At 33.5% G+C, this 26,746-nt stretch overlaps 1 protein-coding gene and 1 pseudogene across 1 annotated transcript; both read left to right on the top strand.

The window, feature by feature from the left end:
* The first annotated feature begins 4,351 nt into the window (after positions 1-4,351).
* LOC120130461 lies at positions 4,352-11,339 on the top strand (annotated as a pseudogene).
* A 652-nt stretch (positions 11,340-11,991) lies between these two features.
* LOC120130759 (E3 ubiquitin-protein ligase PRT1-like) lies at positions 11,992-14,706 on the top strand. The gene is made up of 6 exons (XM_039147916.1): positions 11,992-12,139; positions 12,375-12,554; positions 12,848-13,012; positions 13,096-13,278; positions 13,570-13,691; positions 14,378-14,706. The coding sequence occupies exons 1-6, from the start codon at positions 12,010-12,012 to the stop codon at positions 14,693-14,695; spliced, it is 1,098 nt and encodes a 365-aa protein (XP_039003847.1). The 5' UTR covers positions 11,992-12,009; the 3' UTR covers positions 14,696-14,706.
* The last annotated feature ends 12,040 nt before the right edge of the window (positions 14,707-26,746 follow it).

The raw sequence follows: 26,746 nt of genomic DNA, 5'->3' as shown, positions 1-26,746 counted from the left end.
TTCCCTAATCATATAAATATTTTATCTGATTTCCGACTTGAATTCTGTTCTGATATATGACCTGAATTCTGTTCTGATTTATGATCTGGATTCTGTTCTGATATCTGTTCTGAATTGGGGGTATTGTTGAAGGAAGTATTTATGCAGGTTCCTCGGCTTTGTGCTCAGGGCCTTATATGATGTGTTGGGTTGGGTGTATGGTTCTGGGGAACCTACACATTCTGATGTGATGGGATGGGGGTATATATATACACATATATATATATATGTTTTAAAAGATCTGTATCTTTTTACTGGTTTTACGGGAACACATTAGATAACCTATTCTGATCTCCTGAACTCAGTCATCCGAAATATTTGTCTGAACTGAAAGCTCATTGTCCGTTACCATCTGAAATATCAGTAGGATCTCTGCTTAGCATAAAAATCTGTAAATGTTCGGAAATAATAAGGATATGTATGTTTATCTGTATCTGCACGTTCTTCAGCATCATCTGGTAGTTCAGTATTACTGAGATTTTCGAAGCTCACTCTATTACTCACCTTTTCAGGTTAAAAGAATTATATCAGTGCATATATCGACTTCAGTAAGGGAGTTCTTCCGGCGTTGTTGCAGAGTATGGTACATGTGATTAGGGGGCATGTAATTGTATTTTGATTTATATATGAGTCTGGAAATCTGTTTTATTTTTAAATAGCGACAACTGATTTTATTAGTTTACATGTACTGAAAAAAAGGTTTTAAAATTTTCGCTATTTTTACAGTGGGTCGCTTCTGTGGCCCAAATGTGACACCCCGGATCAGATCTGGTTACCCTTATCGGTCTGTGGGGGTTACAAATTTCATCATTAAACTATGAATATCATTTTAAATTAGCCCTCAAACTTTTGAATATTTCATTTTCATCCCTAAATTGTGATCTTCTTTCTAAATTGGTCCCAAATTTTTTTAATATTTCAGTTTTATCCAAAATTATACATATATACAATCACATCTTTTTGTTAATAAAATCATTATGCCAAGTTATATTATTATATGTTTGGAAAAAAAATTAGGTTAAACTATGGTTGAAATGGATTACATATTTGGCTGAATTTGAGGATAAAATTGGAAGATCTAAAAGTTTATGAACCAATTTAGAAAGACATTCATAGTTTGGTGCTGAAATTGGATTGTTCAAAAGTTTAATAACTAATTTAGAATGAGTCATAGTTTAAGAATAAAATTGGAATGTTTAAAATTTTAAGGACTGATTTAAAATAAGAGTCATAATTTGGGGACATGCAAGACAATTAACTCAGCATTTAAAACACGATCAAATTTAAAATCAGACCAATATAAATCCGATTTTACCAAGAATAATATCGACGTGAATACATACAAAAATATGGAACGAAAACTTAAAATACCAAAAATTAAAAAATCTTAATATTTTCATTGAATTAAGACCTTTTCAATTTAGGGTAAATTATGTGAATAGTCTGTTTTGTTTAGTGTCTAACTGACTTTGGTCACCAATTTAAAAATTAAGAGAAAATGATCCCTAACATTATCGGTATGTTCAATTTTAGTCCCTCGACTTTTAGCTCCCGTTCGATTTTAGTCCCTCAGTCATGTTAGGGACTTAAACAAAAAGGGGTTAACAGAAATTAACGGAAGAGGGACTTAAACCATACTGACTAATAGTATTAAGAGTCATTCACCTTTAATTTTTAAATTGGTGACCAAATTCGATCAGACGCTAAACAAAAGGGACTATTCACATAGTTTACCCTTTAATTTATATTTTTATATTGAATATTTAAAAGTGAGGTTTTTCAAAGAAGTGACGAGTGTTTTTTTATTATTCTATATAGTTTAATGTATTTTAAAAATTAAAACGTTTTAATTATATTATGTACTGTAATTTTAAAAACAATAATGGATTTTGTTAATATATTAGATATTTCACCAGCGCAAAATACAAAATAACTATGCATCAATATTTACCCACAATAGACTTGGACTTACTCTATACTTTTCATGTTTAAAGAGAAATAATGTTGTCAATGGCAGGGTTTAAAATATCGGTCCATGATTGCGATAGCACCCACGAAATAGCGGTAGTGTTGTCGTTCAATATACCTGTTACACCTGCAATCATGCTCAATAGTGGCCGCTATAGTCGCAATCGCGGTAAACACAAAATGACCGAAAATGCGACCGCGATTGCAATTTGAAACCCTGAGCAATGGTGTTCGATAGAACTATGCTATCACGCTATATTTGGATATTTGTCTTTCACTTTAAAAATAAATTTTAAGATGCACACTGATGAAATTTTACAGTGTACACTCTCAGTAAAATAAATTACCAACAGAAAGAAATTCAATTTTTTGATGAGCACATATCCGTCCTGAACAAAACCTACATCTACCACAAATTCGAATACTGTAGAGTCAAAGTCACTTGTCTAATTTATATAAGAATATATTTATTCAATTAACTTTGTTTAAAAGTAAAAAATTTATTTTAAAAAAGGTCATGTTATTAAATTTCTTTCTCGTTTGTAAATAACTATGTGAATAATTATTAGGGAATATGGTTATTAAAAGAACTAATCTTTGAATTTGTATAAGGCCCTTTTAGTCACAAATCTTTATAATTATGATATGGTATAAATTTTTTATTAAATTTATTTAGAATTTTTTATGTAAATTTTAGTGTTATTATTTTCGTTATTGTGACTATCTTCATAATTATCATAATATATTTATACAATAAAAATAAAATATTATAGATGAATCTTGGATTCTTTCATAATAATTATAAAAATATTATAAATTAATATCATTAGAGGGTTTTTTAGGAATGTTTGATTGTTTTAGACAACTCATTAAATTATGAGTTTAGTATCGGTTTTAGTATGTTTTAATATTTAATTTTTTTATTTTTTAAAATTATATCTAATGTTTAATTTTTGTTTCATTTTAATACTATTTGTTAAAAACTTATCATTGTTTAGTACCTAAACTATCAGTTTTAGTATGTTTTAGCACCTATACTTTCAATTTTTTCTCAAAATTGTACGTTAATTTTTTACTAGTACTAAAATGAAACAAAAACTAAATGTTAGGTCTGATTTTAAAAAAAATTAAAGTCTAAATACTAAAACGGGCTAAAATTAATATTTTAGGTACTACATGCGTAATTTACCTTAAATTATATGAAGAGTTGTGAAAAATTTGTATATACAAGTGAAAAACATACACCCAAAACAAGAGATTTAAGTAGCGGTCCGCGATATAGCGGTAGCGGTGCGTCTATGATCGTTATTGTATGATCACGATATCCACAATCACCACAATAGTGTCTGTTGTCACTGCAATCGAGATAAACGCGACGCGATCGCAATCGTAATTTAAATCTTTGGCCAAAATATTAATATTTATACGAGAAACGACTTAACTCATTTAATATATACAAGTGTGAAATTAAATTTTAAAATATATATTAACCTACTACTAAACCTAACCAATATTTGCTAATTGATATAGACTTTTTATTCAATTAAAGTTTCTAGCTAGAATTTATGAAGATTAATTATGAGTGTTAGGTATAGAAGATACTGGAAATCAAAAGAAAATTAAGAGGAAAATTGGAACATTCGGCCATGGTGGAGGTCGGGGGAGATCCAACGATCGACGATTGGATTACCAATTTTTAAAAAACTTTTAATTTACGTTACTAGCTAAAATGAAACCTTCAAAGAGTTACAGGACTAAATTCCATAATTTCAAAGAGTTTGATGGCTATTGACGCAAATTATCTAAATAAAAGATGAAATTAACGAGAAGAAACATGAACCTTGTTGGTCGAGTAACTTGAAACACCGACAAGGCGACAACTCTTCTTCGGTCAGCACTACGTGAATTTCATTGTCATGACAGAAATACCCTCCATACTATCCAAAATTTACATCCCCGCTGCCACTCTTTAAACCTCTAACACTTCGTTCCCCTAACTCGAGCGTGTGCCATTAACACCGCTGTTTTCACCACCAAACTTGCTCGACAAATAACCCACGGATCAACCACACCGGGGACCGCCTCGGCCCACACGAATCAACTAAAGCTCGGTTACTTTTCCATTCCGAACCAAACTCCGAGCCGAAAACTCTATATAAAATGGAACAGAATCTAACCACGAGCCGCAGCTTAGGTTTCTTCAGAATTAGCCTTTTTTTCACTAAATATCTGAGACTACATGTTCCCTGATTCTGCAAAAAAAAAAAAAAAATTCCTTTTTACTGTTAAAGTTCGAGCTGTTCTACTTCAGTTACACTCAAAGAATCATTCACAGTTTTCTTAAGAAATATTTTTTCCTTTGGCTGACATAATTAATAGAATTATAAAAACTTTCCATGATTGTTTATATGTCTACGGTTCCAGTTTCAGATCGCTTTAAACTCCGCAAATTCAGTCAGTGTCAAAAAACGAAGATCTTAATTAACTGTTTTTCTGCTGAAGTGGAGATTTTTCTTTAAATTGTTTAGCTTGAATTGGAGTTTGTGAGGTGTAGATCCTGTTGAAAGGTTATCTAAGCGTTGATCCAGTTCACCGGTAAATATTTCATAGATTGATTGTGAATTACATTGTTGAATTTCCAGTTTTGGTTTGTTTGGCAGCTGTGAAAAAAATAATACAGAGAGTTTTGAAGAAAAAAATTGGCCATTACTTAGATGGAAATGTAAACCTCAGTTTCAGTGAACTCACGCTGAAAACAAGTTGAATTCTCTTCTATACATTTTAAATTATTTCTTAATATTTACTTGCTTTTTCTGATAGAAACTCTGTTTTCCTTTAGATGACTACTTATTAAGGAAAGATCTAAGGTCCTGGATTTTTTTAAAATTTTCTTTTTTGCAGGAAAAGAAAATGGCGCAGAGTAATTGGGAAGCTGACAAGATGTAAGAGTGATTGTTTACTTCGTTGTCGCTGCTTTTGTTGATTATAAGCTTATATGATTTTGAACTTGTTTCCTTTCAGTAGATTCGACTAGAAATAAGTGATTTTTTGTTTCATTTTTTGATTCATGCTGCAGGCTTGATGTTTATATTCACGATTATCTGTTGAAAAGAAAGCTGCATGCTTCCGCAAAAGCTTTTATGACTGAAGGAAAGGTTGCCACTGATCCAGTAGGTAATATTTACAAGCGTATTCATGTATGATATGGCAAGCTCTAAGCCAAATTGCTTGAACTGTTAGATGATTCTGATTCTTTGTTGATACTTCGACTATGTGAGCCATATTGTTGAACTGTCCAAGTCAGTGGGAGTATCAGCTATTTTACATTTGTCTTGAGCTTTGTCTGTTAATTGTTTCTGCAGCAATCGATGCGCCTGGAGGATTTCTATTCGAGTGGTGGTCTGTCTTCTGGGACATATTTATTGCTAGAACAAATGAGAAACATTCTGAGGCTGCTGCAGCCTATATAGAGGTGTCTCTGTGTTGTTATATAAAATATTTGCGGATTTACTTTTTGCTTATTTCCTGTAGATATAATTCTATCTGTTTGTGGTTTGGAGAAACAGTCTCAACAACTTAAAGCAAAGGAACAACAGCAACTGCAATTGCAGCAGCTGCAACTAATGCAGCAACGAAATGTGCAGTTGCAGCGTAGGGATCCAAGTCATCATGCTCTTGGTGGCTCTGTAAATACTATTAGCTCTGAAGGAATGATTGGACAGCCATCAGCCAGTGTTTTAGCCATGAAAATGTATGAAGAACGTGTGAAACACCCTCATTCTGCAAATTCAGAGACATCGTCAGATCTGATTGATGCCAACCGGATGGCCCTTTATAAAACACAGGCCAATAATCAAGGGTATGATAAACTAATCCTTATGTGCTCTTTGTTTCCTAGTTGAAATCTGTATGTTCTAATTGGACTAAGTCTTTTATTTATTTCTACTTTATTTGGTTTACACAGCCAACTGCTGCAAGGTAGTCCTGGAAATATGTCAGCGGCTTTGCAACAAATCCAGTCACGAACACCACTGACCATTGTAACTCCCCCGATTATATGCTTTTCAATCATTTGAGCTAATGTGATATGTGTCATTTTTTTCTTATCTTGCTTGCTTTGTCATTTCTTTCTCTATGAACTGTATAATTTATGTATTTCTACTTCTAGGATATCAAAAGCGAAGTTAATTTGGGTGGAAATCAGAAAAGCTTATTGATGGATCCCTCATCCATCTACGGTCAGGCCATTTTACAACCTAAATCAGGGCTAGGTGATGCTGGTAATGACACCTATCTTTCTTCGTTAATTACATGAATTCTGATAGTACGTTTTTTGTTTTCTTTTTCTTTTGTTTATGGACGGTGCATATCGGTTAGATCTTAAATCTTAAATTGCCTATTCTAGTCCTCATGTAAGGTTGAATTTTGTCAGATGCTTGGGTTTACGGGGCAAATTTATTTACAAGTTCTATTCTCTGAAATTTGATAATTATTACCTCAATGATTTAATCTGGAAAAGGTAAATTAATTGTAACCATGGATATTACCAGCAATTCTGGCATACAATATTGGGAAGCTAAATGCTTACATAATATGAAGACTAGATAGCTCAGCCTGAGATGAAGATGCATGCTACTGTCAGTATCTGGTAATCAAGAAACATAAGAATAATAAGATTAAAGAGGGACAAATTTGCTGCAAACTTGACACAAATATGTGCCCAGTAGTTATGTAAAGCTGAGATATTCTGCATGGAAATTGAAGCATTTACCTTTGCTAACGGCACTATCTTTTAAGAATTTTGGATTTTGTAGAGCCTTTTTGACCTCCTTTTCCTTCGTTTAACCTGCCTATCTCAACTTTGTGCCCTCAGTATTGAATCAAGGCGTCTCTGGTCTCCCATTAAGAGGTTGGCCTCTAACTGTAAGTTTTACTCACCTTCTCCAGTCCTTGTTTTTTGTTTTCTTTTAATGCAAACCTAGATATTTTATACTCAATTGGATTTTTCCATGCAGGGGATAGATCAGTTACGACCGAATTTGGGCGTACAAATGCAAAAGCCTAATCTACAGACTCAAAATCAATTCCTTTTGACATCACAACAACAGCACGTTTTGGCACAAGCTCATATGCAAGGCAACCTTGGAAACTCAACGAACTTTGGGGAAATGTCAAGGGGTAACATGAATACAAAAGTTAGTCCGTCTGTTAGGAATGATGGATCCATATGCTCCCCAGTGCAATCAAGTTCTCCAAAGGTTTAAACTTTTTTTATTTATAACTTTACTTTGAAACCTTAAGATACGACATCACTTGTTGACATGTGTCAGCCATCAGGGCCCCATGAGTATTTATTTGACCACTTACAAATAAAGGTCACAATTTAATGAGTTTCCATTGATCTTTTATGTAATTTTGGAAAATTAAAAAGGAAAAGAAATTGATGAGTTTAGTTATCTTTTGAGTTTATGTAGTTTTTCTATATAATTACCAAAAAGGTTGTAGCTTCTTTTTAATATTTGTTTCAACTTTTTATGATTTTTTTTTCAAAATTATATATATAAATAGCTTTTATGTTTTTCTATTGTACTTTATGAAATAATAATTTTATTATTATGAAAATTTTCAAAGTCGTGGTTCCTTTTATGAAATTTTTGTACTTGGAAAATGAGATGGTAGAGAGAGTAGTTATAGGGAGAAACTGAAGCTTTGGTATAGGGCAATATATATATATATATATATATATATATATATATATATGCATATATGAAAATGTACAATTGTACACTAACAAAGGTAAAACTTAATAATATTGTGTATGAAAGGTAAAAAACAATTAAACAAAAACCTATTTATATTGATTCTTTTTAGCTTCTTTCTCCATATTGTTTCTATTTTAATTATCACATGGATGTTCCATATCTTTAGTTCTGTGTGAGTGCAGCAGCAGTATTTTGGGTACACTGACGTGCTTTTGATAGATGTTACTCTTGATTGTCGGTTACATTGGTTTTATAACCCTCTTTGATGACTTTGCTTTTTTATTTGGATGTTTAATGGCGTTCCATATCTATTAATATGGAGCATTTGCAAATGCCTTCTGTCTGAGTAGTTGTGCGGTGCTTAACAGATGAAGATAGGTCAAATGTCACATTCTTCCTCTCAACAAGAGCAATTGCAACAGCAGCAGCAGCCATCATCACAGCAACTGCAACAGGTTGTACTTCAATGAGAATTAATTGAAAGATCTCATTCATGAGCTGAACTGTGAGCTACTTCACAAGAAAAACATTCTTTTAGCAACTACAGTGTTACTCCCAATTAAAATACGATTTTGTAAATGGATTTTTCTTAAAAGAAAACTTAACTTCTGCTTAAAACTAATTCACATTCTGTGACTGCTCATTCAATTGCAGAATAGCAGAAAAAGGAAACAACACTCTTCTTCTGGAGCAGCTAACAGCACTGGCACGGGAAACACTGTTGGCCCTTCACCCAATTCACCACCGTCAACTCACACCGGTGCAATAAACTACAACCAGTTTGCAGCATGTTAATGGTGTTTCGAAAAGCATGATGCATGGCACAGATGCAACGGCGGGTCTTACATCATCTTCCAATCTGTTGGTAGGACATATACAAACTTTGAACTAGCTTTTAGAGTCGAGCATGCTGCAGAAGCCACTATATGTATTTCTTAAATCCTTGCTTTAGCGAGGAAGTTAAAAAATGCTGAAATTACTTCTAAATTTATATAGCATCATTACCTTGTGCAGGAAGATATGGATAGGTTTGACTCTTTGGATGAAAATATGGAGTCGCTACTTTCACATGAAAGTGATGGAAGGGATATCTATGGTACCAGTAAACAATGTCCTACTGAACACCAAAAGGAGTCTGCAAAAGGTAAGCCTAGTACATCTTTTGCCTTTACCTTTGATGCATTTTGTTAGTATGCTTACTTCAATTTCTCAATTTCAGGCTTCACTTTTAATGAGGTTGGTTGCATTCAGACCAGGAATAGTGAAGTTACTTGTTGTCATTTTTCTTCTGATGGGAAGTTGTTGGCTACCGCTGGACATGACAAGAAGGTATTTTTTTATAGAGTTCTATTTTTCAATTCTTTCCGCTCGGCATTAAGTTTTGAAATTTAACTTCTTTGAGTGAAAAACAATTGAGAACTACAACCTTTCTCCCATATTTATTGTTTGGCAATTCAGTCTATGTGAAAACAATGGGAACGGACCCGATCATGTTCAGGTGGGTTCAAAATGGGACAACGTTAAGGATAATATGGAAAAAGATAAAAGTATACCTTATTAGTCATTGTGGCAAACAAATTTCCACTGTTTTGACTTAGTTACTCACAAGAGGAGTTAGATGATAGAACCTTTGTTGTTCTTGTTGATAATTTTTAAGCTGGCCTGGCCTGGCAATATCTAACTGGTTAATTCTGGGGTATTCATAGGAAACAAAGGTTGAGGAAATAAATTTTTCCCAGAAAGATGACACAATGACTTGCATTTCTTTCATTAGGTGGTGTTTTGGAATATGGATAACCTGCAAACAGAGAGTACTCCAGAAGAACACAAATTGGTTATTACAGATGTTCGCTTTAGGCCAAATTCAACTCAGTTGGCAACAGCTTCGTTTGATAAAACTGTGCGATTATGGGATGCAGCCAATGTAATCATCGTTTTCTTCTTACAACTTCGATCTATGTTTAAGTTTTGTGGATATTTGAGATTACATCTTTTGTTATTCATATTCCCTCTCCATTTGCTGTCAGTTTTCTGGCATTGTAGACATTAAGGAAGCATGTTTGCGTGATAAATATTTCTGTGCTACTGGTTAACAAGCTAAGTTCATTGTCACAGCCAAGCTATTGTGTGAAAGCATACAATGGTCATCCTTCACCTGTGATGTCCCTTGATTTCCACCCCAAGAAGACGGACTTGTTTTGCTTTTGTGATAAGGACAATGAAATTCGCTATATGAATCTTAATACATTCTCATGCACCCGGATATCCAAGGTTGGTGACTCTTCTTTTCCTGTCTGACCTCTTCAAGATTTCAGACAGTTATGGTGCATTACATTTTATAGATTTTTTTCCTCAGCAGTTATCATTAATTCCCGATGCAGGGAGGTATGGCCCAAGTAAGATTCCAACCAAGAATTGGACAATTTCTGGCAGCAGCATCAGATAAAGTGGTGTCCATCTTTGATGTAGAAACTGATAGGAAAACATTAACATTTCAGGTATGGGTTGTGTATTCTTATCACCCTAGTAAATAGCTCGATGACAGATCTTCCAATCTTGAAATGTTTGTCATATCGAAGACTAAAGCGAAGGTTGTCACAATTAATAGATTCACTAGTACATAACATATACATGTGTTTTTTCTCTTTTCCTTTTTCTAATAGGGGCATTCGGAAATCATAAACTATATATGCTGGGATGCAAATGGAGACTGTTTGGCATCTGTCAGTCACAACTTGGTAAAAATATGGTCAGTGGCTACAGGGGAGTGCATTCAAGAACTCGGTGCTGGTGGGAACCGGTTCCACTCTTGTGTCTTTCATCCAAATTATTCCACTCTTTTGGTGATCGGAGGAATTTCGGTAATTCTTTGTGCTTATTAATGATTTCTTTTTCCCTATATGGAGGTCTTTCAGCCTTGATTCAAATCAATGTTCATGCAATGATAAAATCACTAGTTATATGTTAGCTGGACTCTTCATTTTTTACCCCGAAGTACCGATGTCCGAGCTACAACGCATTTAGATGTAGACATAGGTACGATCCTCTATATATATATATGTGAAAATACTTCCGTAAACTTCTAACCATATTTGTATCATACGCATACATATCTGGTAACTTACCCCAGTTCGAGTAACATTCGAAGTTGCTTTTCGTTTTCATCGTTGCTTAGGGAAGTTTTTACCAGTTCATTTTTAACTTTGATTTGATTTGCTTTCTCTCTTTCCTTAACTATATGGGGTCGCGGCATGCAGTCATTGGAGCTGTGGAACATGGCCGAGAATAGAAGCATGACGATTTCAGCACACGAGAACATAATTTCAGCGTTGGCACAGTCGCCGGTCACAGGGATGGTTGCTTCGGCAAGTCATGATAGCTCTGTGAAGCTATGGAAATAGTTAAATGAAGTATACAATAAAAGTTATGGGATGGTTAAAAGACTTAAAAAGTGTGGGATTTGATTTTATTTTTTAGATGTACGAGGCTATGGAATCTGTGTGTAATTTATTTTGCACTCTCTTCGTAATTTTTCTATATGAGATGAGTAGCTTGTTTGCTTCGGATTAAGTTCTAAGGTAAATTATCTACTTAGCTGATGTGGTATTTTATTTTTTTCAATACCGACATGATTTTATCTTATGGTAATATATTTACCGATATTTTTTAAAACGAGCGATTAAAACAGAATCAAAACGTATCATTATGTATAATTTATAATTTTGAATAAAAGTAATAATTAAGTGATCGAAATAGAAAATAAATAATTAAATAATAAATAGGTGTTCAAACAGATAATTTATCTTAAGTTCTATTAGACATTGACATGTCAAATAAATAAAAATATTAATTATTATTGATAATAAATTGATCTAGTGAGATGAAATATTGTATTCATTAAATAAGGTTAAGAGTTCGAATTTCAACATTTATAATGGAGTAGATTTGGTTGAGAGTATCGCTCTTATATTAAATCTCTATATTATCTTACTTAGGTTAATTAATTGATAGGTCAGATATCGATAATTATACTGAAAAGAAAAAATATTAACCATTAGTAGAATGTAATTTGACCCTCTAAAAATGATTTATTTGAAAACATTAAAGTTTAAATTATCAACAACAAAAAAACTCTAAGGGTACAATTGAGAAAATGACAAATGCTAAAAACTCTTTTGTCATTTTGATTAGAATAATAGTAAAATAATAAGTCCAGAAAAATCCAGGCGATGTCATACGTATGCAAAGCAAGAATAGGATAGAAGAGAGTCCTTTCGGATTAGTCCCATGGAAGAATGTCAATCTCCCGAAGCTTTCGATGTTCTTAACTCTGAAGAAATTCCCTACCATTTCGTTTGTTGCGTTTGCTTGTAAGTAATTCCCATCTCGTCGTTTGCATTTGTTTTTGTTTTCTAAGACTGTTAGTTCCATCTGTTTTCTTCTTTTGCAAGGATCTTCTTGACAAGCCCATCGTTCTGCGTAAGATTTGATTTTATATTTCCTTTTGATTGTCTCGTAGAACTAATTTAGAATTTTTCATGATTTTTATTTTGTCCGATTATCGATTGATCGATTATTAATTTTCTTTTCCAAAAAAAAATGCAGATTGCGGTCATATAGCATGTTTTTGGTGCGTTCACAAATCAATGAATTCTCAAAAGGAGTCTCATTGTCCAATTTGTAGAAATCCATACGCTCACTTCCCTGGAATTTGTCAAACACTTCATTTCTTGCTGTTAAAGTTATATCCGATTGCATACAAGAAAAGGGAAGTCCAAACTCTAGGTAAGATCGGTTTCCTCTGTTCGATTTTGTGTTTTGTGAAATATGTTTCCTGTCAGTTGTTAATTACAGAGAAAATCAAGTGAGACTGTTTAGCATAATTTTCAGTAGGGGTATCTAATTCCATAAAGTTGTCCTTTTTTCGACATCGATAATTAGGGACCCAATTTTGCATTGAATCATCCTGCTTATGTTTGTCAGGCTTCTCTTCTCGGTAGTGGATTGTCTTTACAGATAAGGGATATGTTTGTTGTACATTGTGAAGCTTAATATCTTGTTGCCTCTGTATGCTGCAGAGGAGGAAAAGAGAGTTGGCTATTTCTCTCCAGAGTTTAATGATCACAAATGTAAACCACGAGCTTGTACCAACGAAGAAAAGGATCGGATTTCAGCTGCGGATTTGCTTTGTACCGCATGCAAGCAATTGCTTTTTCGTCCTATTGTTCTTAACTGTGGTCATAGTATGCATGTGCAAAATTTTGTTAATTAGCATCACAAAGCTTCAGTTTCCTGTTATCTATAGACTAATCTTTTCTCTTTTCAGTTTACTGTCAAACTTGCATCATCTTCCCAGCCAATGAGATGCTTAGATGTCCGTTTTGTCAATGTTTGTGTCCAAGTAGTTTTCCAAAAATCTGCTTGACGCTTGATCAGTTTTTGGCGGCTCAATTTCCCAATGAATATTCTCTAAGAAAAGCTTCTTCCAAGCATGATAGAGCAACCACCTGTATGTGTAATTGCATTGTTGATCCCACCTTGTTATGTAGGTCCATCAAAGTTAACATTTTGGCTGACTTAGTGTTAGCTGATTTTATCATTGGTTCCAACTTCCAACCTTTTTTATGTTGATGGGTTTATTGTCATATATTTAAGCCTAAAAATGAGGCATATAGTTACAGATTCAATTATCACAATTCACTTACATATTGGTGATATTGATCTAAAAAAGAACTGGCTGTATTATGTTCTAATTTTGATTCGTCTGCGAGTTTGGACTAATTATGTTCTAATTTTTCAGGTTCTGTGGAATCTAGTAAATTAGATTTTAAACCTCTCGAGCTGCCCTCAAGTGGTCGTCTTCCTTCCTCTGTTCAAGCTAGCTCATATAAACATGTAGGAGTTGGTTGCGATGCTTGTGGGGTAATGCTTTGCTAATTGTCTAATGTACAAGTGCATGTTGCATTTATGTTCCAATATCACACCAATTATCTTTAAAAAGTTTTGCTTGCTTGTACTAATTTAAATTATTTGCAAATACTCTAATGGAAATTCAGAGTACCAGTACATATATATATATATATATATATATATATATACCTTTGTTTTGACTAGCATCGTGTTTTTCTTTTTCTACACTCATTAGTCGATGCTTGTTGATAGTTGCTGGACATTGAAAACTTGTAAGAGGGCGTTTTATTCTTTAGGATTTAATGTTTATGGAAATTTTAGTGCTTTTCAAGAAAACATGTTTCTTGAGCTAATGCATTTACTGAACTCAATGTTGCTTGGACTCGGGTATGAGTATTGGATGTGGATATGTGTTCGACACGAGGATTTTCGATTTTTTTCAAGTCATATCCTCATATCTAGGTCTTGGTATGCGTCAAGCTTAAAAACAATGAAGAGTCAGAGTAACATGGTCCAGTCTAATCATAGCATCAGGCAATATATGAAGGCATTGTCAACTTCAGTGAGATTTCTTAGCAGAATGTCAAGCTTGCATCTAGTTGTTGGCAATTGATGAAGTAGGAGATTGATAATCTTTATTATTCAATTGTTTTGAAACAAATTCTGCGGGTGGAAATAATAGTTTTTAGTTCATGCAGATGTCTCCAATAATTGGGGATAGATACGAATGCATAGATTGTACAGAGAAAATAGGATTTGACCTTTGTGGAGATTGCTATTCTACTCGGCCTAAGCTTCCGGGCAGATTCAATCAGAGACATACCCCAGAACACAGGTTTGAGCGCTTACAAAGCTCCGACTCGAACGCCCTCCCCTGGTGGCAGAACCTTTACAGTGCCTCAGGCTCAAGTTGCAAGGATGGCAGTGTTATTTGGAGTGAAGAGTACGTATATGCGTGTATTTTGTATGTATTTGCACGAGTGTGTGTATATAAAAACAAAATAAGCTCAATATGAATGTGTGAACTTTTGAGCATTCCAAATTCATCATTGGATTATTTATTGGAACACGTCACCTCGAGATAATAAGTTTGAATAAAAAATATTATTTGAGTAAACTCGTCATCTCGATATGACGAGTTAAACATTATAATAAATATCGTAGATCTCAATTAAAAATCTGACAACCTATTCTACAAATTTTATTTTCGACCTACTGAACTAGGGGGGAAAACCAAACAATTTGCTCTCTTTTTAATTCAATAAATCAAGTTAATTTAATCAACATGTTGACAATAGGGAATAATGGTACAATGCTTGTTGGGAAATAAACGAGAACGAGTAATTTCTTTATAGCCAGATTAGTGAGAATGCGAAATAAAAGCGGAAAAATAATACCCGAAATTGATAACGGAGTTCAGCCAATTGTGCTTACGTCTCCGGACTGCTGTAGATCTTTTACTAAGAGAGAAAATTTACAGGTGTTTACAAAACACTCACTACTCACAAGAAACTCTAGTATTGGGAGAAAGAAATGATTTTTGGGATTTGAGATTTTGGGATGATTTTGAAGCTAAATGAGCTAGGGTATTTATAGTTGAAGCTTAAGGGATAATCTTGTAAATACCCTAAAGTTCAATGACTCAATTTTGTAATTATCCCTATTACAAAATAATAAAAAATTTAGCAGCCCTCCCCACTTGTTTTTGCAGCCCTCCCCACTTGTTTTTGCAGCCGCCGGCTGCTTGAAGAAATTTTAACAATCTCCCATTTGAAGACTGATTTTAATCTGTCTTCACACCTCGATCGATGCAACAACATTTCTAGTCTTGTTATTCTATCATGCCAACTGAAGCTGAACACAACTTCAGTTTGTCCGTAGTCACCGTCTTTGTCAACATGTCTGTCAGATTTTGAGCTCCACTGATCTTTTCAAGTTTCAAAATCCCATCTTCCAGAAGATACCGGATAAAATGATATCTCAATTATATGTGTTTCATCCTGGAATGAAAAGACGGATTCTTTGCTAGATGGATAGCACTTTGACTATCGCAATACAAGACATTGTTTTCTTGTTTCTTGCCTAACTCTTCCAAGAAACTTTGGAGCCAGACCATCTCCTTGTTGGCTTTCGTAACAGCGACATATTCTGCTTCAGTTGTGGAGAGAGCAACTATCTTCTGTAGTTGAGAAACACAACTCACAGCAGTTCCTCTTAGAGTATAGACATACCATGTAGTGCTCCTTCTGATGTCAACATTTCTGGCTAAGTCAACATCTACATAGCCTGTCAGTATCGTATCTCCACCTTTGAAACAAAGTGTTTTGTTTGTAGTACCCCGCAAATATCTGAGGATCCATTTGACTGCTTCCCAGTGTACCTTGCCCGGATTACTCATGTACCTGCTAACAGCTCCCACTGCTTGAGCAATATCTGGTCTGGTACAAACCATGGCATACATCAGACTTCCAATTGCTGACGCATACGGCACCTTCACCATGTGTGCACGTTCTTCCTCCATCTTTGGCGACTGTTCTTTAGAGAGTCTAAAATGAACACCTAAAGGTGTACTTACTGGTTTAGCATCTTGCATGTTGAACCTGGAGAGTACTTTGTTGATGTACTAAGCCTGTGATAACATCAAAGTCCCCGACTTTGTGTCTCTCTTAATCCTCATCCCAAGAATCTGCTTTGCAGCGCCCAGACCCTTCATAGCAAACTGCTTCGACAATTTTTGCTTCAAGTGTATAATATGTTGCATGTCTGAGCCTGGAACGAGCATGTCATCAACATACAATAATAAAATAATGAAGTTGTTGTTGTTGTCGAACCTCTTGATGTAGCAATAATGATCTGTTTGGCATCTGGTAAAACCACTGTTACTCATGAAACTATCGAACTTATTGTACCACTGTCTAGGAGCTTGTTTTAAACCATGCGAGCTCTTCTTCAACCTGCATACCAGGTTTTCTTGCCTGCCTCTATAAAGCCTTCTGGCTGCCGCATATAGATTTCTTCTTCCAAATCACCATGAAGGAAAGTTGTCTTCACATCTAACTGCTCAAGATGTAAATTCTCTGCACCTACAATTTTCAACACCAGTCTAATTGTAGATAGCTTCACTACTGGAGAGAAAATTTCATTGTAGTCAATACCTTCTTTTTGTTGAAAGCCTTTGACAACCAATCTTGCTTTGTAGCGTTTGCTCACATCATGCTCTTCTTTAATCCTGTAAATCCACTTGTTATAGAGTGCTTTCTTTCCTGGTGGTAATTCAGCTAATTCCCACGTCTGATTTGACATAAGCGAGTCCATCTCATCTTTCATGGAAGACTCCCACTTGACTGAATCCTCCACTTGCATTGCTTCATCATAGCACTCTTGTAACACCCCTAACTCATATCCGACCTGAATACAAGTCCGATGTGTCACATTGACCTTTTAAAACATGTACTTGTATAAAATAGTGAGTAATTTAAAACTTTTATAACATATAAATGACTAATTTACATAAAAGACATTTTCATTATTACAAAACCAATCAGAGCGGGTATATTTCACTTATTTATTTACATATAACTATTCGAAACATTTATAAAACTGTTCATAGCTTAAACAATATATTCTTTTGAAAACATGCCAACTAGAACTTTATATACTAAAATACATATTATTCACATCTTTTCTGATCTGACCTTTAGTAAGGAGAACTGACCTGTCTTGCTCCACATTGCTCTTTACTCTTCTCGAAACCTAAGTGTAAATCACTTACACGTTAAGTCAAAGACTTAGTGAGGCATATAAACATATAAGGTAAACGGTAACTAATAATCATACCTAAACAATTACTACTATCATTTCATACCACTCATACTTTTACATGTAACAAATATATGCATACATATATGTCATTATCATTCATATCTCTTATCTCATGTTCCTATGATCTTTTATGTCCATATCATTTAACATATATCATAACCAATTGCACATATACATATCATGTCATGTAAACCATATATATATACTATCATAAAACACGTACACCCAAGCAACTATATTATCATCTTCATTTCTTTCTTATTTTATCACTATCATTGATTCCTTTCATCATATGGTCTTATAAGTTACAATTTGTACAATCAATATCACACATGAAATTCCACAAGGAAACAAACATATTATCATATCACTTTATTAATATTATCTATTTAATAACCCATGATACTCATGTGAGAACTAAAGATATGCGAGTACATAGAGGTTGTGCACTAATGCTGTCACCACAGCTCATATAATTGCACCGAAGTGCCACATATAATTGCACCGGAGTGCCGCGTAGAATTGAAGCGTAGTGCCATATAATACTGTCCATAAGGGCCACATATCATTCTCTAAGAATCATATACATATACTAGGGATCAAGTATGTGTCTCACCAAACTTCACACATGTTCCAAAGAATACATATATGTCCCGAAAGACCACATATCATTCCTTAAGAATCATATACATATGCCAAGGATCAAGTATGTGTCTCACCAGACTTCACACATGTTCTAAAGAATACATATATGTCCCGAAGGACCATATAGACCCTCGACTCTTGGCATGCCAACTATACCCCTAGCTCTCATGACACATAACATGGGCATTATCTTTTATATCCTTTTACATATTCATGTAACCATATCATATATTCATATAAGCTCATGGTTTCATTCACATATACATGTAATCACGTAGTTCATGTCAATTCTCATAGGAGTTCATATTCATATAAACATAGGATTCACCCTCATGTATCACATATACTTTCTCTTTCATATGGCTCATAACATTTCTCATGTGTTCATATGACATGTAAATCATTGTTATCTTATCATGTTATCACATAAACATACCATCTTACAATACATAAAAAAACACATCAATACCTATATTCACATATACCTATCATTTCATTATTCTTATTATTATTCTTATCATCACCATTAATCCCTTTTACTTACCATATTCATATCAATAACACATATACTCATGCACACATATAAATCATAACAAATATATACTTCTATGAATTCATGTTTTTCACTATTGGAAATAGACTTATCACAAGTCTTATTTTCCCTTGAACCTCATATACTAGAGAATGTGCACTCACCTTAGCCTTGTTTGCTTTGAATCAATCTTAATCCTTAGATTGTTCCGGAACAAGCTTCATTCAATATCTACATCATAATAATACATTGATACATATCAGTATACTAATTGATATCTTATAAATTGCCACTTCTTAGGCTAAAAGAAAAGCCCCTTTCATCTTTTAATGAAGGTATGCATCGATGCACTGCACAGTGTATCGATGTATTCCCTATCGGTGCATCGATGCACTACCTGTGCATCGGTGCATAAAATACATTCGATGTTTGTTTATTACTGAGATGCATCGATGCACTTCCTGTGAATAGATAACAATTTCTGGATTTTAACCTTGATGCATCGATGCACTATGAATGTGCATCGATGCACTCTGCCCAGAACCTCTTTTTGAACCCAAAAATTCTTTCTTTTTGGATTAAATCCTTCATATTTCAACCCCTTTCATATTCCTAACTTATATATACATACTTAAACTCATTAATATTCATTTATCTCATCTTTAACCTCTAAATTCCATCTTTCATATGGAAATTCAAGAATCATACTCAATTTCTAACATGTTCCAAATTCCATTCAATTGCTTCTAACTTCTTAATTAGACCCTTGACAAGTCAAATCCAACTTTAGAACTTCAAAAACCTTTCTATAACAAAAGTTCATTTATAAACCCTTAATAGAAATTCATTTCTAATTCTCTCTCTTTGGTGTTTTAAACTTATATAAGCTTTCCTTAAGCTTATATAACCCCCAAAGACTCAAATCCAACTTAAAACTTTCGAGAAATCAAAAGCTAAATCAAACTTACCTTTGCTCTTGGCTTCCACGTAAAGAAGAAGAAGAAATGAGAAGAGAACTCTGGAGAATTCTCTCCCTTTCCACGTGTATATATCCTTACCAATCCCATTTTTAATTCATTTCTTGGTCAATTGACCTTTTTGCCCTTTATTTCCTTTAATAATTACTAAATAACCTTCATCATATATATCCAATAATCATTGAACTATTTCATTCTTCTACTTTAGTCATCAAATTCTAAAATTTTACAATTTGGCCACTAACCCGGTATTGCGGATGTTACAAATCTCCCCTCCTTTTAAAAATTCATCCTCGAATTTTCACTGCACATCCTGAGAAGAACATATCTTCTAACGTTCTCATGCTACTTTCTGAACTTAATCTTTTGTATCATCTTTAATAACTTGGTTCTTATCTTTTCAATTATTCGACTACCTTTTTACTTTATATCTCATATCATGTCACTTATCAGATAGACAATAACATTAATTCTTATTACTCAAACTCATAAATCAATCAAATTCCTTGTCAATCTTCAATTATCTTTCAAGAATCACCAAACTTTTATTTCATCCATACTTGACTGACTCCAAAACTTCCTTAATACATATAAATCTTTATTCATTTCTTTGACTACATCCACTTGACCAAGAAACATAACCTTAAATATTCATCATAACTGATTAAACATACACTTTGCATAACTAAACAATTTCTCATATTACCTGACATACCTTTCTTACTTCTGGTTAAACTTATAACCTATATCTCAACATAATCTTTATCACATCTAATTCTTTAAACTTCATCCTTTCATTTTCTTCATAACTCAAAATCTTCTTATACACCAATCATATCTTTCTTTCATGTTCACATACTATTTTCCTATCACTTAAACTTATCTCTGATTACCAGTCTTTATTATATCTTTATAACTTTACTAATCAACCTCACTTATACAGAACCTCATTCTTATCGTATCTTGCTTGTATTTTTTTTCCTTCAAAATTTTCTTTAAAACACATAAATATTTATCTCCTTGCCTATATCATATCTATATGATCAAAATACACAACCACATCCAGATTCGTATCTCATTTGATTAACTTACTTTATGTTTCCTTTAAATCTGATAATTCTAACATCCATGCCATTACAGCTAATTAATAACAACTTTTCAATCTAGGTCGTAAGCCCTGATCAAATTAATCATAAACATCATTTCAGTTAAAATCAACCCAGTGTAATTCACTTATTGAACCCATACTCTCATTCATATACAGTATTATGCCTTGGCTCCTTTATTACCTTTCATTTCAATGATTAAAATACATAACCATATCTCAATCCACACCATACATAATTAGCTTACCCTGAAATCATCTTCTAATCCTTTAACTTTAATACACTACTATCTTATAACTCTTTTAGTCAACATCGATTCTTCCAATCTAAAACATAAACCTTCATCGAACTATTCATATACATTCTTTGCAGTCGGAATTATTTCAAAAATAGTTTACTCAACTAATCAAATAAACATTCAATCTCATACACCATGTCACTTCCATTATTCAAGCTTAACATTCTAACTTCCTTTATTTATAAACTGATCATTGATGTACCCATACTTAAACTCTTCTTATCAATTCTTAGTTTTACTCAAACATTTGAATCCTCACTTCATTCACTCTATCACTTTACTATAATCACAGTATACAACTGTATCCAGATTCACTTCATATTTGGTTATCATAACCTACCATATCTTGAAATCTTGTAATTTCAATACATTTCGTCCCATAATCTTGTTAGCCCACGCTAACTCTTTCCATCTTAAATACAAAAATAGTATCTACCTCACTTGATACATTTAAAATACTTCTTATCCTTCACATTATTTAATTTCTAGCAAAACACTTAATCCATTCCTTGGTCTTTATCCATTTATCCTTTTATAATCCGCATTGTCTTATACATAACTAAACCATATCATATTCTTCATACTCCCATGCTCTTTTATATCACATATATTTATCCTTAACTATCACTCCTTATCACATTTTCATTACTTTGATAGTCAACTTTACTTGCACAAAACCTTATTCTTTACCATTCTTATACTTATGTTTTCTCCACTTGTTTTAAAAAAATCACCAGATTTCAATACTCATCTAATCCATTTAAAAATACTTTTTCTGCTTCGATTTACATAACTTCTAAAAGAGCTTTTAACCCAATTCACAAAGGTTGTCTTTAACCCTGACTTATCCTCAATTAACTCTTTGTTTAATCTTTCAAGATCAAACCTACTATTGGAGTCTGTCGAACTCTCATCTGATTTGATTCTCTGACGGAGAATACAACTAATTCATGTCTGGTTTAAAGTTGAACTAGAACCTCTACCTTTCTTTGCTGGTGCTAAAATTCTATGAAGCACTAATTCTCTTAATCATCTGAGATTTTATTTCTCCAAACTTTTCGTTCTGAGCTTTTTCTCTTTAAAGCTTTAACACAATTAACCATTTCTTAAAATGATAACAAATTCAAAACCAGTAACACTCTTTTAATTTAAGGCGCAAGTCCTAACAACAAATCACATGTATCATTTTCAGTCGGAATTAACTCAGCAACAATTCTGCTTAGCTTAATAAACTTATAATCATACTCATACAAGGTGTAATTTCCTTGTTTCAAGCTCGTGTATTCCAGTTTCATCTGTCTTATAAACTGGTCATCCATGCACTTATTCTTGAACTCTTATACAATTCTAATCACATCATTTAATCTTTTAACGTTCTTATGGTGAAAATTGTCCACCATACTCTAACTTACCAAAGTAGTAACAAAACTACTCAATTCAACATCTCCACTTTGAAGAAATGAAAACCTTCTATCATATCATTCAACCAAAGGTCTATAACAATAGAACCTTCCTCAAATCCACCCTTGAACTTGGGTGCTCGCAACTTTATCAACTAATTTGATACATTCATTCTATGAGTTAAAGAAGTATAAATTGAAAACACAACAGAACATTCTTCAACATGAAGAATAATTTTTCCAAATTTTATACAGGCACTTCCTGAGGTGTTCACTCTTCTCCCTGCCTAGCCAGGGCAGGTGAATGCTATTACCTTCAGGTTTATTACCTTTCACTTTTTTCGGAGCTCTTATTATCATACTTCTATTATCACATAATAATATATTTTTATTAGCAAGATAGCATACTCCTTACACTATCATATCAGAATTTTTCACTTTGAGTTGGCATGTATACTTTTTAAACACTTCTGACTTCGATTTAAGCCTAGAATCGGCTAAACCGTAGCTCTGATACCATTAAATATAACACCCCTAACTCATATCCGACCCGAATACAAGTTCGAGGTGTCACATTGACCTTTTAAAACATGTACTTATATAAAATAGTGAGTAATTTAAAACTTTTATAACATATAAATGACTAATTTACATAAAAGACATTTTCATTATTACAAAACCAATCAGAGCTTGTATATTTCACTTATTTATTTACATATAACTATTCGAAACATTTATAAAACTGTTCATAGCTTAAACAATATATTCTTTTGAAAATATGCCAACTAGAACTTTATATACTAAAATACATATTATTCACATCTTTTCTGATCTGACCTTTAGTAAGGAGAACTGACATGTCTTGCTCCACATTGCTCTTTACTATTCTCGAAACCTACGTGTAAATCACTTACACGCTAAGTCAAAGACTTAGTGAGGCATATAAACATATAAGTTAAACGGTAACTAATAATCATACCTAAACAATTACTACTATCATTTCATACCACTCATACTTTTACATGTAACAAATATATGCATACATATATGTCATTAGCATTCATATCTCTTATCTCATGTTCCTATGATCTCTTATGTCCATATCATATAACATATATCATAACCAATTGCACATATGCATATCATGTCATGTAAACCATATATATATACTATCATAAAACACGTACACCCAAGCAACTATATTATCATCTTCATTTCTTTCTTATTTTATCACTATCATTGATTCCTTTCATTATATGGTCTTATAAGTTACCATTTGTACAATCAATATCACATGAAATTCCACAAGGAAACAAACATATTATCATATCACTTTATTAATATTATCTATTTAATAGCCCATGATACTCATGTGAGAACTAAAGATATGCGAGTACATAGAGGTTGTGCACTAATGATGTCACCACAGCTCATATAATTGCACCGAAGTGCCACATATAATTGCACCGGAGTGCCGCGTAGAATTGCAGCGTAGTGCCATATAATACTGTCCATAAGGACCACATATCATTTCTTAAGAATCATATACATATACTAGGGATCAAGTATGTGTCTCACCAGACTTCACACATGTTCCAAAGAATACATATATGTCCCGAAGGACCACATATCATTCCTTAAGAATCATATACATATGCCAAGGATCAAGTATGTGTCTCACCAGTCACCAGACTTCACACATGTTCCAAAGAATACATATATATCCCGAATGACCACATAGACCCTCGACTCTTGGCATGCCAACTATACCCCTAGCTCTCATGACACATAACATGGGCATTATCTTTTATATACTTTTACATATTCATGTAACCATATCATATATTCATATAAGCTCATGGTTTCATTCACATATACATGTAATCATGTAGTTCATTTCAATTCTCATATGAGTTCATATTCATATAAACATAGGATTCACCCTCATGTATCACATATATTTTCTCTTTCATATGGCTCATAACATTTCTCATGTGTTCATATGACATGTAAATCATTGTCATCTTATCATGTTATCACATAAACATATCATCTTACAATACATACAAAAACACATCAATACATATATTCACATATACCTATCATTTCATTATCCTTACTATTATTCTTATCATCACCATTAATCCCTTTTACTTACCATATTCATATCAATAACACATATACTCATGCACACATATAAATCATAACAAATACATACTTCTATGAATTCATGTTTTTCCCTATTGGAAATAGACTTATCACAAGTCTTATTTTCCCTTGAACCTCATACTCTAGAGAATGTGCACTCACCTTAGCCTTATTTGCTTTGAATCAATCTTAATCCTTAGATTGTTCCGGAACAAGCTTCATTCTATATCTACATCATAATAATACATTGATACATATCAGTATACTAATTGATATCTTATAAATTGCCACTTCTTAGGCTAAAAGAAAATCCCCTTTCATCTTTTAATGAAGGTATGCATCGATGCACTGCACAGTGTATCGATGCATTCCCTATCGGTGCATCGATGCACTACCTGTGCATCGGTGCATAAAATACATTCGATGCTTGTTTATTACTGGGATGCATCGATGCACTACTTATGCATCGATGCACGAATTGCATTCGATGTATTTATTTTAAAAGAGTGCATCGATGCACTTCCTGTGCATCGATAACGATTTCTGGGTTTTAACCTTGATGCATCGATGCACTATGAATGTGCATCGATGCACTCTGTCCAGAACCTCTTTTTGAACCCGAAAATTCTTTCTTTTTGGATTAAATCCTTCATATTTCAACCCATTTCATATTCCTAACTTACATATACATACTTAAACTCATTAATATTCATTTATCTCATCTTTAACCTCTAAATTCCATCTTTCATATGGAAATTCAAGAATCATACTCAATTTCTAACATGTTCCAAATTCCATTCAATTGCTTCTAACTTCTTAATTAGACCCTTGACAAGTCAAATCCAACTTTAGAACTTCAAAAACCTTTCTATAACAAAAGTTCATTTATAAACCCTTAATAGAAATTCCTTTCTAATTCTCTCTCTTTGGTGTTTTAAACTTATATAAGCTTTCCTTAAGCTTATATAACCCCCAAAGACTCAAATCCAACTTAAAACTTTCGAGAAATCAAAAGCTAAATCAAACTTACCTTTGCTCTTGGCTTCCACGTAAAGAAGAAGAAGAAATGAGAAGAGAACTCTGGAGAATTCTCTCCCTTTCCACGTGTATATATCCTTACCAATCCCATTTTTAATTCATTTCTTGGTCAATTGACCTTTCTGCCCTTTATTTCCTTTAATAATTACTAAATAACCTTCATCATATATATCCAATAATCATTGAACTATTTCATTCTTCTACTTTAGTCATCAAATTCTAAAATTTTACAATTTGGTCACTAACCCGGTATTGCGGATGTTACAACTCTGGTTCACCATTGTCAGTCAGCAACAAGTAGTGCAAAGAAGGTGAATAACGATGGGTTGGTTTAGGAATTCTAGAGGAGCGTCTCAGTTCTGGTGTGACTGGCTCTTCTTGAACTGCTTCAGGACTGATTTGAACATCATTTCCAGAAATCTCCTCAAACTCAGCAAATTCCTTTGTTCCAGCTTTGGTATTGGAGCTACTTGATTCTATGGTTGACCTGTCTTTGTACATCACATTCTCATTAAAAATGACATCTCATCTTCTGATGATCTTTCGATTTTCGTAGTCCCAAAATCGATAACCGAACTCATCACCACCATAACCAACAAAGACGTTTTTGTTGGACTTGGCATCAAGTTTACTTCTTTCAGCAGAGTTTATGTGTACATAAGAAATACAACCAAACACTCTTAAGTGTGAAAGGTTTATTTCTTTCTTGCTCCAAGCTTCCTCTGGTATTCCACCATCCAAAGGAACTGAGGGCCCACAGTTGATCAGGTAAGTTGCAGTGTTGATAGCTTCAGCCCATAGAAATTTGGGTAATCCGGCATGTATCCTCATGCTTCTGGAACGTTCATTCAGAGTTTTGTTCATGCGCTCTGCTACACCATTCTGCTGCGGTGTCATGGGAACTGTTGTCTCCATCTTGATCCCATTGTTTGCGCAGAAATCTCTGAATCTACGATTTCTGTACTCTCCTCCATTGTCAGACCTCAACCGCTTGACTTTCAGACCAGTCTCATTTTCCACCATGGCCTTCCATTTTCTGAAGGTATCAAAGACTCCTGATTTTTTCTTCAGAAAATAAACTCACACCTTCCTTGTAGAATC

This window comes from Hibiscus syriacus, unplaced genomic scaffold (assembly GCF_006381635.1).
Source record: "Hibiscus syriacus cultivar Baekdansim isolate YM2019G1 unplaced genomic scaffold, ASM638163v2 tig00110548_pilon, whole genome shotgun sequence".
Taxonomy (NCBI): Eukaryota; Viridiplantae; Streptophyta; class Magnoliopsida; order Malvales; family Malvaceae; genus Hibiscus; species Hibiscus syriacus.
The sequence above is the reverse complement of the archived record's forward strand: the minus strand, read 5'-3'. Positions and strand labels throughout refer to the sequence as shown.